This window comes from Microtus oregoni, unplaced genomic scaffold (genome assembly GCF_018167655.1).
Source record: "Microtus oregoni isolate MIOR12 unplaced genomic scaffold, Mior012 000001F_ref0000356, whole genome shotgun sequence".
NCBI classification, from domain to species: Eukaryota; Metazoa; Chordata; class Mammalia; order Rodentia; family Cricetidae; genus Microtus; species Microtus oregoni.
The window spans coordinates 74958761-74974981 of NW_024543060.1; the positions used below are offsets into that span (position 1 = coordinate 74958761).

At 35.1% G+C, this 16221-nt stretch overlaps 1 protein-coding gene across 2 annotated transcripts in view; it reads left to right on the plus strand.

The window, feature by feature from the left end:
• Positions 1 to 2124: 2124 nt before the first annotated feature.
• The window catches only part of Ptprq (protein tyrosine phosphatase receptor type Q), a 172856-nt gene continuing 158759 nt past the window's right edge, over positions 2125 to 16221 (plus strand). Inside the window, exons 1-8 of one of the 2 annotated variants that reach the window (XM_041672384.1) lie at positions 2125 to 2181; positions 2526 to 2637; positions 3276 to 3502; positions 5794 to 5863; positions 9188 to 9387; positions 10811 to 11060; positions 12562 to 12690; positions 15225 to 15371. In XM_041672384.1, the coding sequence (XP_041528318.1) occupies positions 2125 to 2181; positions 2526 to 2637; positions 3276 to 3502; positions 5794 to 5863; positions 9188 to 9387; positions 10811 to 11060; positions 12562 to 12690; positions 15225 to 15371 (1192 nt within the window). The remainder of the gene's footprint in view (positions 2182 to 2525; positions 2638 to 3275; positions 3503 to 5793; positions 5864 to 9187; positions 9388 to 10810; positions 11061 to 12561; positions 12691 to 15224; positions 15372 to 16221) is intronic. The other variant, XM_041672376.1, reaches the window with a different exon arrangement.

The window sequence follows — 16221 nt, forward strand, 5'->3', positions numbered from 1 at the left end:
AATATAAATGAAACTTGATAGTGTTTATTTTTAATATGCTTTGATAGACTTGCATGAATCTTTTATAGTACTCTTGAAGTATGTCATGCTTTATTTTGCTTTGCATATATTCTTTTGAAGTTAGAATTTGCCAAGGCCCTGGCAATGGGGCTAGTCACTTCCATTTTGTATTTCATATTTTTCTGCAAGGTTGTTTGCTGTTTGTTTTCAAACAAACTCTTATTAACACCTTTGAGGTAGTCCTGGGTTGTGAAAGAATACTAACCAACCATGAGCAAGTGAGGGAACGAAGGGGTAAATCAGCATTCAGCATTCCTTCATGGTTTCTGCTTCCTGTTCCCGCTTGGCATCCCTTCTGCAACATCGCTGGGTGAGGGATGCTGGGTGGGAAATATAAGTCACACGAGCTAGTTCCTCCTCAAGTTGCTTTTCGTTAGAGTGTTTATCACCCAAGTGTGGTGTCAGAATTACTACGTTAGTTGCCATCTTTTCTCGGGACCAAATATTCAAACGTCTGAGACGATGGGGAATGAACCACTGCACACATGCACACAAAATAAATAAATAGCAAGAAAGACGTCATAAAAATGTTATCTTTAAAATACTAAAAAACATCACGCTAGGTTACTATTGAATTTATGTGAGCACATAACACTTTTGTAGAGAAGTGTTCATAATTTTTATTATATCCCTGTCAAGTCATCCCTAGGAGTGGAGTTTTGAAATGAAAAATGGAAACCCAGGATTCATTGCAAACCCCATTCTTTTGGTGTTGGATTGGCTCTGTACCAGGTGTGTTTCGACAGGCTCTGCATCATCGCCTCCTTCCCTCCACTGATATTGTTTGAAATCCACTCTAAAGAATACAAGTTTAACTCATTGACCACACCCTGATTGTGGAAGCTCCGGCTAAGGATTCCAGGCTTCAGAAACAACACTGGAAGCAAAGGGTTAATAGTAAGCCAGAAATGGTGAGGCCAATGTGCACGCATCACTTAAAAACTCATATTTCATTTCTAGTATGAAAACTGAGTTTTTAAAAGAAATATGGGTGTCAATCCTAATCAGAAATGTAAGAATTTTTGTCACACTTTTCTCAGTTATCTTCTGTGATAAACCCCCTAGTCAATCAGGGAGTCTACACTGAATTTTAAAATGATTTTAATGCTCAAATAGAACATAACCTTTAAAATAAGCAGATTAACCAGCAGATTATATGAACTAAGGCATAAACAGGAACCAACAAAATTCATGTTATTCCTCATAACTGCATTTAAAAATTAAGAAAGGAAATGTCATTGAATATATATATTATATATGTGTGTGTGTGTGTGTGTGTGTGTGTGTATCCATGTATAAAGGGTGTTTAGGGGGGTCACTGTTTTCTAACAATTTGATTATTTAAAAATCCCATTGTAGACTATTGGTTATTTTTTAAAAAAGATGGAACATTTACGAAAATAATTGTTCGCTAACCTCTATTTTTCAGTATCAGAACTGGAAAAAGCTGAGCGAAAAGCGAAAAACCTGAGAGGAAAACACAGCAAAGCCTTGACAATGCCTTCCAGATGCTTTTCTCTGCGCCGGAGTCTGCTCTGAGCAGTGGGGAGATGTTTCTAGTGGATCTCATTGCTGCCATGGCTTTGTTGCTATCACAGATCGTGGAGGTGGGGCAGATCAAGTATAGTTTTCCTTCTTGCACTCGGCCTGCATGCGTGCATATTCATATTTGGTCCTGGCAGGATATTTTTGTGAGAAACTCACAAAGTATGAAAACTCTTTTCCTTGAGTGGGCTTCAAGGACATGAAGATGTGGCAAAAATGAATAAGTTTCAACATCCTGAGGTTTTGTCTTAGTAATGTCTCTTCTGTCTTCTCTCTCTCTCTCTCTCTCTCTCTCTCTCTCTCTCTCTGTGTGTGTGTGTGTGCGTGTGCGTGCACTGAACCTACAGCCATCCATCCAAGAGTTCATGAATAGTTTAACAAAGAAAGGGCAGAGCTATTGAGTAATCCAGGCTCATTAATTGTGTACTCGCCAGGAGGATCTGACTTTAAATCATTAATGCAGGCAACATTTCTCTTTAGAGCCATCAATGTGATTCTGCCGCATGAAAAAATGGAATAATGATGGATTTGTTTTTCTTTTTTCTTTTCCTTTTTATCGGAACTTCAGAGACACAGGTATTTTATAGGTACTCTTAGAAGGGGGGACCAAGTAAAAGGCTGGAAATGTTTTGAGGATGTCATTGTTGCCTTCCTGACAAAGAGCTGGCATCTGTAGAAATACTGATTTACACTTTGATAACACAGGGCATTTTGTAAGTTTCAACATGTTTTATGTTACTTAGTAGACAGTTACATGATACAGCAAATTCATACTTTGTAATAATATGGAACTTTCTTTTTGAAATTTTGAACAGTATAGCTATGTAGAAAAGTGTTATCTATTTAAATGATGATAGATTAATTCTTTTAACTTGCTTTTCAGAAATAATATGGTATTTACTTAACTCTTTGCAATCTAGGTGGGTGTTTCCAATGCTGTTTACGGCACTGGGTATGATATAACGCTCTCTTCGATTTCGGCTACGACATACAGCTCGCCCGTGAGCAGAACAGCATCAACAAATGTGACAAGTAGGTCCATGTTTTCAATTCCTTTCCACAGTGTGTTTGCTCATCCCAGCTCTGTTGGATAGAGCTGCTTACATGGGCAGCCTTTGCGTTTTCCGTACGAGATCAGTACAGAGTCATTAAAATCAAATGGGAAGTTGAGAAAATGTGTAGAACTTGCCTTCTCTGGGCTCTTTTGTTTCAATTACTTTCAAAGAGAAAAGGTGTCTTCTATTGTACTTGCCTGTGAAGTGTATCAGAACGACTGTTAACAGACATATTTGAATTATTAGAGCCAAGAAAACAAACTCACCATTCTGGTTAAGAAAAGATTATTCAGTTGTTAGGACTGTTTTTTCTTTTCTTAATTCTTGCAGGTAAACCTTGTATTAACAAATTCTTTCAAAAAAATGACTCGTCAAAAGTATATTTAGCATGCAGTGTTTGGTAGCATTCCATTTTCGACATTTTTACAAAAGAATGTTTGTAGTATTACCTCAAAGAATTTATTTCTTAGCCTTTCTTTTTAAAGCAAAACTCTAAGGAGAAAACATTCATACTGGTTTCTGGGAAGTTCAAAAGTTTATGTTTATAAATATATATATTTTTTTACTCTTTTTGGTGTAAATAGATCATTTAATAATGTATATTTAAAATAATAGAACCAGGGCCTCCAGTCTTCCTTGCTGGGGAAAGAGTTGGATCTGCTGGGATTCTTCTTTCCTGGAATACCCCACCCAACCCGAATGGAAGGATCCTATCTTATGTTGTTAAATACAAGGAAGTGTGCCCATGGATGCAGACAGCATACACCCGAGCCAGAGCAAAGCCGGACAGTTTGGAGGTTCTGCTCACTAACCTTAACCCTGGAACAACATACGAGATTAAGGTAAATATCGTGTGAGTGGATACTTAGTGTTAAATAGTAAACCCATGAGACAAGTGCAAGAGCTTTTGTCCACCTTGTACATCTGCTGGGCAAATACACGGAGTCACTGAAAAGGTAGTGACCGGCTGGCTACCTGTTCTCAACACCCAACTGCACATGTAAAACCTGCTGAGGTAATTGAAATCTTTCTTCATCTCTACCTAGATGAATATTTACATACTAATCCGTTTTGAAAAGCTTTATCTTAATATCTCCTAGGGAAAGCAAATTAAGTTTAAATTAAGTACTTTGGGTTTCCAAATGAAAATACTATGTTCTATTTGTTTATTATTTTATTTTTATTTCTTGCTGTGCAAGGAAGGAACAAACCCCATGCATGTCAGGCAAATGCTCAATCACCAATTCACATGCCCAACCTGAAATACAGTTCTTTTCAATCAGGCTTACGTTTCATGTTTGTATTTTCTTCTAACCCTGTTGAACTTGAATGTGCTTTTGGATGATGGATCGAAAACAATTGAAGATACAGTTTTACTAAAAATAATGAGTTCAATTCTGTTTCATTCAAGAAGTTTTATTGAGCTCTCACTCACTTTTGCCTTTCTAAAATTGCCTAATACTTTGCAACATTAAAGCTTCATGATTTAATGTTTGATTTGAATACTAAATAAATATGAGCTTACACAAAGCAGTACTATATTAGATTAAATAGAAATGTTTGCAATTAGGGATCACTGTGGCATTTGCGGATGAGAAAGTAAAGAACAGAGGCATCTGCTTGGCTCCTTGCTATTTTTAACTTAATATACACACCTTGTCTTCTTTTTGAACACATTAATATTTATTATTTATTTATTGTGTTGTATGGGGTGTGTGTTCCAGGGGATGTGCATGTCATGGTACAAGTGACCCCATGTGTTGATGTCAAGGGACAATTAGCGAGAGTTGATTCTTTCCTTCTACCTCTGGATCCGTGAGCTCTGACACAGGTTGTCAGGCTTGGTGGCAAAAATCCTTACCTTTTGAGCCACCTCACCAGCCCCGACATGCTTCTCTTCTTGGGGTTGCGAAGAAAAATGAGTACAGAAAAGAAAACTGTGTTAGAGTTGAGTGTGTGGCCTTACAAGCTGTGGCAGCCTTCCTTGATGATAAAACACAACAGAAAAGACGCTGTAAGAAAGGTTTTTGACATCTGAAAGTTGCAAAATGTATTTTCGAGAAACATATGCATATTTAGGTTAATGAGCACACACCATATACGCTTCTGAGTGTAATCAGTAAATAATAAATTTAACGGCATGTAAGAAATCATTGTTGAGGGCAAGATGGTTTGCCCAGGCTAGTTCTGCTTAGATCTATTTTTATGACTTTGTACTTGATTGCTCTGAATTCTCTCATTTCAGTCTGATTAAGAAGCCAGTAGTCTACGTTTCATCTCACACTTCATAAATCACTGTTGTGACATTTGCTCTCTTCAAATAAATGCTAGCCACTGATAAATTCCAAAGGGAATTTGGCATGGTACATTTGATATCTTCAGTATAAGTAACACCTATGGGGAAAAAGTCTGTAAAGTAGTCTCTGTATATTATTTCAGTGAGTCTCAGAAAGACCCAGTGACATAGGTATATTATTATGAGAAAAACATATGTCTCTAAAAGAGTTAAGCAAATTACCTAAAGTTCCCCATCTGGCAAGCGGAAGAACTACACAACAAGATTACCCCCTTCCACTCATGGCTTAGGAGTCTCGCTGCCATTTTCAGTGTCTTTTCTGGTCTATTTGACTAAATTATGCAAGTAAAACATAGTTTGGGTCCCTGTTAAATTTTGACTTTGTACTCTATGTTGTTAATTAAGCCGACTCTTTATTTATTTATTGCTGATACCTTTCTGCGAGTACTCATATGCCCCATTGTACAGTGTGAGCCTTAATGTCTGATTCCATATGGGTAGTCCGTCTCATATTTGTAGTGGGTAAAGACTGGCTTTGGAAAAAAATATTTCAACTGGGTTCATGTTCTACCATGATGTCTTTTATGAACACAGTTAAGCCTTCTGTCTTCTCCTTCATCCACTTCTTTTCATGTGAAGCATGTTGGCCAGACTAGTTCTTCATTTGGATATATGAACCCTCTCCCACCCCACACTTCCCACCCATGTCGCTTTTTATCTTGGGAATATGGTTAAGAATTCCTTTAGAGCTTACCTTGTGGGGAAGTGAATGCTGTATCACTTCAGAATCTGTGTATTTAGGAAGAATCTGAATCTCAAACCCTTGATCTGTTTCAGGTTGCTGCCGAAAACAGTGCTGGCATCGGAGTGTTTAGTGACCCATTTCTTTTCCAAACTGCAGAAAGCGGTAATTTTATGAAGTCATTAATTCTAAATTAATTTAATCATGAGTTCTTATCATTTAAAAAATGGAATACAATGAAAATATGATGCAAAAGGTATAAAGTTATTGAGGATGTCCTTTCAATTCCTATTAGTTATTTGGGGTAGTAAGAGCATTCTGAAAAACAAAATTGTTCTTTCTAATCATAACAGATATTTACTATAACGTTGGGAGCAGAGTATTTGAAAGTACAAGAACAATAGAATAAAAATTATTTTTTGTCTTGTTAGGCAAAACAGCTTTATTTTAATTTAATTTATTTATTTTAAGAAAAGTTCTTTCTCTGCAGACTAGGCTAGGCTTGAAGTCATTATGTCATCCAGGTTGGCCTCATATTTAGCATTTAGTGATGTAAATAGGCTTTTGCCAAGTGGGCCTCTATATGTCTTTTCCTATAAGCTCCAGTGAAAAGCATTTTGTGACATTATACATGATAATACGGACTTTGGTGATTGTTCTGTAACACTCAGCCATAACCAAACAGTTCACACATCTTCTTTCTCCCTGTGACCGAGAGGAATCTTGATGTCATCTTCAGTTCCTCCTTCCAAGTAATGTGGAAATCTACCAGCAACTTCTGTGAGCACTTTAATAAGATGTAACCAGGGTCTTAACCCACACTGCAAACTTTGCTGTCCAATCCATTTTCATTTCCTCCTTAGCCATCTAATCCAATTAGAAATCAAATAAGTAAATAGAAAAATAGACAATAGTATCACCAATAACAAATATTTTCCATGAATCTTATATTCTAATGGGATAAGGAAAATAAATATGTGACTTAATATGCCAGGTAGATTATAAGGCTATACAATAATTTCTATGATTTTTGAAATTATGAATGATATATATCTGTACATACATATGTACATATGTATATGTATACGTGTGTGTGTGTGTGTGTGTGTGTGTGCAAAATTTCCCAATGCTGAGCATAGTTTAGCATGGGCCCTGCTATATAAAGAATTTACAATAGTCAGTATAGAAAAAATGTGTAGTACACTCAGCAATCAAGTTACTGATTTAATATATATTGAATTCTATGGAATACATGGTATGTGTAATTATTAAGAAAGGAGAAACTTTTTCTATGAAAACAGTAGTTCTAAAATACAAATTAACCAATGATATCGTGCTGAATGATATTGGAGTCTGTCTACTAACATTAAAAGCCCTGCACTTAACCCCCTAAAGAGCGTTGTTCTTTTTTTCTTTTTTCAAGAAAATGTAAAATTTATTTCAGATTTAAATATTAAAGGAAGAACTTGCAGCTCTATGTTTAAAAAGTAATTTAGAAAAATGAAATTCTGTGTACACAGGCTGTATACAAGTCTTGATTTGTGGGACTTTGGGTACTTTATAGTAAACCTGTAGTTGGGTCAAGATGTATTGTAGGAGGCTGCTTGTTCATTTCCCAGCCACCCAGACTCCAAAATTAATCACACAGAACCCATATTATTTACAATACTGTTTGGTCAATAGCTTAAGCGTATTTCTGGCTAACTCTTATATTCTAAACTAACCCATCTCCATTAATCTGTGTATCACCACATGACTGGTTTACCAGCAAAATTTATGCATGTCTGTCTCTGGCGACTCCATGGCTTTTCTTTGACTCCTCCATCTTTCTCCCAGCATTCAGTTTAGTTTTCCCCTCCTGCAGAGGTCTGCTCTGCCCTATCAGGCCAAGCCAGTTTCTTTATTCATTAACCAATAAAAGCAACATATATGCAGAAGGACTTCCTACATCAATGCATGACTTTGCTCCATATAAAATCTACAATCAAGATGCTAGTGCATGCAATCAAGAAGCAGAATCTTTAGAGAAAAACACTTCAATCACAGACAGGACAATTAATTTTCAAACACAATGAAACCTCAAAGAAGTATACCAGAAATATTTCACTGAAGCAAAAATAATGTTAAAACAAGTTAATATAAACATCTTCCTTCAGGGATGTTTTTGTTTTGTTGTTTTTTTAAGCCTGATTTAGCAGAATGGTATTTGATCAATGTTTATTATTTACATTTTGGAAACAAAGTTTCAGATCTTAATAAAGGTGCAGTTACCTTACAAATTCCACTTCTTTGCATTTGTTCATTTTTTAAGGCCCAGTTGGAAATATTTCAGTTTGTGTGCAATCTTTTATTAACATATAAATATTTTGAAAATATTCAGATAATATATAACTACAATGAGAGAATTTTAACAATTAATATTCATGAAAAATCTTAATTTTACAATTGTACAATATCATGCCTTTAACAATCTCTGCTCCTTTGTTTTATTGTATTTTGTATACCTCTAAAAATTGAACATTAAATGCTTAACAAACTTCTTAAATTTCAACTCCATTTCATTAATTCTCTTTAAGGAACTTTCTGCTTATTATTTTATCTCTTAGAAATTATTCTCAATAACTGGTAATTTATCTTTGTCATTAAAATACAGTCAGCTTAGAATTTCTTCATTCTATTTGTCTAACTTGTCTTGAATCTCAGACTAAACCTCTTGCAGGATTTACACAGCCTTCTTTTACAAATCAGACTTTGGCATTTTTTGATACAGTGAAAACCTAAACCCTAGCATTTGGCAACTTACTCCCAGTCACCATGATTATTAGACAGAGTCTTACCCCAAGCATTTTTGTTTTATTCTATAATCTTAAAGACCTTGATTATTTATTTGCATACAAACTAATGTACACAGTTTATTTTCACTCTGATATCATATAGTTGTCACTGAAACTAAACATTCAGATTATTGTTATAGATAATTAATAATTGATAGTAAGGCATTTGGAGGAAAGGTTGTTTTTGAGCATATTTAAAACTCAAAAGAAAAAAAATCATCAACTATTATTTGGATAGCTATCTACTTGACATTAGACACTAAATATTTATGAACTTTTTAGATAAGAATTTTGTGCATTTTGGCTACTTCTACATTACCTAAATAATTTCAAAATATTTAAGGAAGTAAAATTTCAGTCCATATTTGTATATTCACAAAGAGTTATTGATTGAATAGTTTGCAAGTGTATTTGAAATACTTCATTGAATGAATGGATGTGGTCGACCAATAATTCTGAAATATGCAGATATGGCTCAACTACATTTTGTAAAAAATTTAAAATAAATATATATTTAGGTAGAAAGATGATTTTATCAAGGTATTACATATTTAGTTTCAAATTATGTGGAAATTTAATGCTTTTAAAAAACATAAAGAGCATTTTAAGTTTTACAATAGTTTCCCCTCTTCTCTTACCCCTGTGCTATCCCCAGCTCCGGGTAAAGTGGTCAATCTTACAGTTGAAGCCCTTAACTATTCTGCAGTAAACTTGATTTGGTATTTACCTCGGCAACCAAATGGAAAAATCACCAGCTTCAAGATCAGTGTCAAACATGCCAGAAGCGGCATAGTGGTGAAGGATGTCTCCATCAAAGTGGAGGATATTTTGACTGGGAAATTGCCAGAATGTAATGTAAGTGTTCCTGCAGCATGTTTTCTCACATCAAAATTTTTATTAAGCTTACATCTTCAAGTTTTTATATTTTTCAAAATTATACTCTTAGGCTATAAGTGTCATGTTATGTGACACTGACTCTATTTTAGGGCTGTGCATTAAAGATTGGAAGATAACATCTACAAGGCTGATCTTAAAAGACTTCATTAATGGGACAGCATTTGGTTCAGTAGTGTGTTGTAAGAGGCTGCTTGTTTGTTCCCGGCTGCTCAGACCTGAAATAATTACTCAGAAACTATATTAATTAAATCACTATTTGGTCTATTAGCTTTAGTTTCTTGTTGGCTAGCTCTTACATTAATCCATTTCCATTATTTTATATTTTACCATGAGGCTCATAGCCTACGGGCAAGGTTCCATCTGGCAGTTCACGTCTCTCCACTATGGTGGCTAAATGGCATCTCTCCACTCCTCCTTCTTTCTCTCAGCATCCAGTTTAGTTTTCCCCACCTAGCTCTACTCTGCCCTATCACAGACCAAGGCAGATTCTTTATTAATTAACCAATAAAAGCAACACATATACAGAAGGACTGCCCACACCAGTAGTGGAGAAAGGACAGATGGAGACAGGGTGTGTGTGGTGGGTGTTCCAATTGAGGTATGACAGTGTAGTTTCTACTGGAGTAGAGGCCGTAAGTCCTTGTGTCATAGGAGAAGGTACCTGTAGGGGAAGACAGTCAATGTTAGATTAAACTGGTGGGATGTTTAATGTGGTGGCAAATCTTTGTGAAAATATTGCCATTTTTCATCGATGCAAAATCTATGGAAATACTAAAGTAATGCTTTTCCCGAAATTATCTTTGGTATTTTTTATTGTGTTACCACTGATGGAAAAACGGCCAAGCAATAGTTACTTTTTAAAAATAGTTTAGTGAAGTTTCAAAATCTTTTGTTTCAAATTCCAATCTATTTTGAATACACACAATGTGTGAACCCTAATATCTGAAAACATAACTTTTTTATTGTTGTTTTTTTATCATTTGAATACTTATGATTTAACAACTGGTGGGAATAGTTAAGAATGGAGATTAAAATTTTCTTAGGTCTTTTGGTCTATTGACTTAGTATGAAATTTAAAAATTCTTAATGATAATTTAGCTGCTTCTTTACCTTAATTTTATGCTACTTTAAATTCTACAGAAAATTTAGAGATGGATATAATACAATGGATATAATAGATACATTCTGTTCTAATATTATAGACATCAGTGACCATGATTAAAATCTAGATTTTTTTTCTGAAACTCAATTTGTTAAATTTCTCATATACATTGAGAAATGATATTTATAGTACAAAGAAAAAACTAAATGGGTGGTGCTCCTTATGTTTACCTAGACTTCTCCTGTGGTTTTTCCTTTTGCTGTTTCCTTTACTCACTAGGAGAACAGCGAGTCTTTTCTGTGGAGTACCACCAGCCCGCCTCCGACCCTCGGTAGAGTTACACCTCCTCTTCGCACTACACATCCATCCAGCACATTGGCCCGGAGTAAGATCAGCTCTGTGTGGAAAGAGCCTGTTAGTTTTGTGGTGACGCACCTGCGACCATATACGACATATCTCTTTGAAGTTTCAGCTGTTACAACGGAAGCAGGGTATATTGATAGTACCATTGTTAGGACACCAGAATCAGGTATGATTTAATTTTGTTAGAAAAAGAGAAAATGACCTGAAGTTATATATAGGATTAATCTTTCATTCTGTCCATAGATTTTTTTTTTTACTGTTAATCTTACTGTCTTTAAGGAACTCTTTCTCCCATATTAGATAATAGGCATCTACTGGGAATGTCTTCGGTGCTAAACAACATCTAAAAGGAAAAGAGGTTTGAAAGAGGGAATTCTTTAGTTAGTGTTAATGGCAACTATCAATCTATGCCCTCTATAATTCTTCCTAATTGTCTTTACTCTTTCAATACATCTTAGTTATCTGTAGTCTTCCCACTGGTACATTATTACCAGATGTACAAGACACTATTTGAATCAGCAGAGCTAATCTTGATCAACATTTCAGTGTCAAATTATAACAGAGGTTGAATATATAACCACACATATCTTTATGCACAGCATTTTTCTTGATTGAAAAATAGAGGCAGTAATTAGGCCCTTCTCTGTGTTGGGACTTTGGGGCTAAGTTAGACATCATTAACACTATTCATTTTGGAAAGTCATATTTATAGGTATGATTTATTTATGTGGATACTGATACAGTATCATAACAAATAGTGTAGATATTATGAACATAATATGTACCTGATATTAACACAAAATATATATCACACATCTTAACACCAAATAGATGTCTGATAAGTATATTGTAATATAGCATCAGGCATCAGATATGATTTGTAGTTTTGAGGATACCAGAAATTATTGGTAAGGCAATTTTTTCTTTTGGTTCAAAGGCATGTATGTCGGGTCCTATTATTTTCCTTCACCTGTTACTTTGAAATTATTATAGTCTCTATTTAAATAGCTATATTTGAATCACGAAAAAATCATATAAAATTAAATTTATTGGACAAGAATTTTGAGTAAATACTCAGAGTTGTTCATTAGAACAAAGATATATTCTGATGTGAAAAATAAAGGTCATTGGGCCTATGTTTGAGGGTTTTTTCTCCTTAACTTTTCTATTCTATCTGTATGTCCATGAGAAAGAGTTTCTCAAGCCAAATATCCACATTGGTTGGAAGCATTTGTGTGTGTGTGTGTGTGTGTGTGTGTGTGTGTATGTGTGTGAATGTGTGTGTGAGCAAGAGAGAGACAGAGACAGAGAGATATTAATGATTAATGTATGTATTATATATGTTATATATGGCTATGTATAACTAATATGCATGTGATTATACTGGGAGGATATGACATTGGAAGGATTAGTTTACAGTAATTTTAAGAATGAAGTACATTGCATCATCATATACATTTATTTAGAAAACTGTGAGAAGAGGTTAATCTAATCATTTCATGGGCCTTACTCAAATACTTCATTTCTAAGCTTTTGTAATTTTTTTCAAGTTTAACATACTTTGCTTTTAGTGTGTTTTTTTATACTTTGTATTGCACTACTTGTTTTTAACAGGGCATCTCTTTATCATATATATATTGTATTTATTTTCTTTTTGTTAATTTCAGTGCCTGAAGGACCACCACAAAACTGTGTAACAGGCAATGTCACAGGAAAGGCCTTTTCCATTTCATGGGACCCACCGACTATTGTAACAGGGAAGTTTAGCTACAGAATTGAATTATATGGACCAACAGGTACGACTTAGTCCATTTTGCCTTTACACTTTAAAATAAAACCTATAAAACAATGGATCATTTCTATTTATTTTTAAAAACACAAATTCTTGAAAGGACCCTAAATTGAGGTAAATAATTGAAAATTAATGAGGAAATCAAGTCCTTTAGCTCTTCTGTTTAAAACCACAAATGCATGAAAGGAGGCTAAAGTGCTATTCATGTTCTCAACGGGGAAGGAAGAACTAGAGAAGGACTCTCAGGAAAATTTTAGACATGACCTACACCTTCAAGCATTTGATCCAGATCTTGACTTATATTTAAAAGAACATTAATTTTAGACTATGACTAATCAGGTTTCCATGTATAACAGGCATTCACTTCTAATCACCAGAGCTCTCTGGATATTCTACAGGGAATTCCTGTATTCTGTGCAGTGTTATTGTGACCCTAAATCCGCTGTGAAAAGGTTTTCAAAGTGATATTGGTGGTTTTAAATGGCAACAAATTCTCCACCTTTAAACAAGTGGGACTTGAGTGTTATCTTGTCAGAGGAACTAGAGGAATGCAGATATACTACAGGCCGTAAATTAAACATTAATTTTTACGGAATATGTGATCTCATAGTCTCTGTGAAAGTTTAACTCTGGCAGTGAGCAAATAACATAAACTCTTACACTGCTGTTTATGTGAAGCACTAAAAAAAAGCCTTAAAGTTGCAAATTCTTTCCTTGTGCAATGTCTGTGGTAGGCAATGAGTGAGTAGACTTATTTCTAAGTAACTTCTGAAAATCTAATACATGAAGTTTATAAAAGTAAAAGAAATCTCATTTCCTATAATTGCTCCCAGTGTGCTCACATGCATGTATGTACGCCCCCCCCCCCCGAGTCCATAGGTACCCACTCACACACATCTTTTCTATTTGGTATTTTTTCAGCTCTTGAATGGCATATACATTCTTTTAATCAGAAGTTTGAATGTTGAAAAATTCAAAGGAGGAGGAAGTAGGCATGAGAATAAGTAGAGTTGACAAATTTAGTTTTATTGGGACTAAATATTGTTGGGTTGCTAAAAATGAGAAACAAAAGGAAAATTGACATAAGAGAGCTGAGAATTAAGGTGTTTCTGATGGTAGAGGTAAGATCTCCTTAAATACAGGGATTGAACTAAGATACAAATATGGCTTGTCTATAGAAGTGGATCGTAGCATTCCTAATACTGCAGTCTTTTAAAAGGGTTCCTCAAGTTGTAATGACAATTGGTTTCTTTGCTACTCTCTAATTGCACTTTTGCTACTGTTATGAATCATAATGCAAATATTTTTGGAGATTAAAAATACTTGCCAAAGGTAATATTGACCCACAGGTTGAGAACCGTTGGTTTGTAGTAAGGCAGAGTATGGTGGGAGGAAAGGGGTTGTTGGTGGGATTGTGCAGACATTTTCTTATTGACTTAAATATTTCACTGTAATTGGAACAAGACCTCTACCTGAGACTGAAGAGGAGACAGGAGGTTTTGGAGGTCTGAAGAGAAAGCATAAAACAATCATTGAGAAGGCAAGACCATTTGCCTATGGAATTTGAGAAAATGCAAGGCACCATTTTAGGAATTATTTGGAACGTGGTCAAGGTCCACGTCATGAAAGTTGGAATGGGTTTGTGCTTTTTTTCTCCCTCCTTCAGCAAGAGCAACTGAAGAGCACTGAAGTTTTATGTGAGGCAATTGTTAATGACAATGATATTGAGTGAAGTGGGCATCAGGGATGAGGGTCCAAATGAAGTAATAGCATAGCCAATGTAAGATTCTTGAATGGGAGGTTTAGTGAAATTAATGTTTCCTCATTAATTTAATGAATAAGTGGAGTTCAGGTAGAATAATATGGCAGGAGATAATTGCATGAAAATGAGATAATACATCTTTTGTAGGTACTGATGATATGTATGATCAGAAAATTACTTAAGAAGGCTTTATAATTTAATGCTTATCTCTCAGGATAATAAAATCAGTACACACTGAAATGGTAGTGTAGAGTTATACACCATGAGCAGAATGAAAGTAAATGGCCCAAGCTAATGGATATCATGTTGACATGGGTTTGAGAACTGTGGACTTCCTATAAAGAGGCAGGGCAATAGTGCTCTTTGACCCTCCTGTTTCTTCTTCAAGCTCTGAGATCTTGAATTATATCACACACCATCATGCTCACCATCATTATATGCTGGGGACCTAACCCAGAGCTTTGAGTGTGTTAGGCAAACAGTATCCTAGATGAACTATGTTTCTAGCCGCTGTTTTCCATTTAAGTATATTAAAAAGGAAAATAGGAACTCAACAGAACTCTTTAACATAAGAAAATTATGTTAAGCACTGGAATATCTTATGTTGTTTCTACTGTTCAAATTTGCATAGAACTAAACCAAATATTTAAAATATATTCACTCATAATAATAAGATTTTAGTTTAGTAGTCTGGTTATTGTCCTTGCTTTTACACATTATATGAAATGATTACATATTTATAAAAATAACCCATTGGTCTGGTCTGCTTTGTGCAGGGCGGATTTTGGATAATAGCACGAAAGAACTCAGATTTGCATTTACGCACCTGACACCATTTACAATGTATGATGTCTATGTTGCTGCAGAAACCAGTGCAGGGGTGGGACCCAAATCAAATCTTTCAGTATTTACCCCTCCAGACGGTAAGAACTTTCTCTCATGCAGAGTTAATGCGACCATTTTTCAAATGCTTGTGAATTTTATTGAACTGGTAAAACAATTTTAGAAGGAATTTGGTTTATGTCTACTTAAATCCCATAATTTTCCTTGCTAAATTGCTGCCTACCTTGTTGTGAATCAGTGTTCTCTAGAATACTAAAACTTCAGCATGCTTCGTAGAGAAAAAAGACCCAGCAGCACGGACTGGAGAAGATTGTGTGCACTGAAGGTGTCAAGGAGTCAAAACGGCTTTTTACAAACACCAGAAGTCATAAATTAATCTCACTCTTTTAATATTGCTTAATGGCAGTATTAGGCAGACATGGAATGTGTTTTCTCACAAAAGCCATTTCCGAAGGCATCACTATATTCCTATCACCCAGAACAATGTATTTTGATAATCAAAGGGTTTTCTGAACTAGTGGGAACAAAATACAAAGTTTTCAGAGTTTACAGAAATTATGAAAATAACGTATCTCAAGAAATTATCGTATGTGTGCTTATTAAGCATCAATATATTGGGTGAAATCTATTGTTCTAGTATCATTTTTATATTGTTATAAAGAACCAATTTTATGGCTCATCCTTAACTTGCTCAATGGCTTCATTTCTGCTTAGATACAATTATTGGTATGAAGGCAATTGTGGTTCAGAATAAATTAACACTTAAAAATTTGCAGTTTGTGTAGTAGCTAACATACAGCAACTGGCAATACACACACACGTGCGTGCACACACACGCACTCACCTGCCTACTTAATTGAACTGGGCATGTCTTCACCGTTCTTGCTCATGGATTAGACCATTAGAGGGCAGCAAGTGTCAGGAAATTCT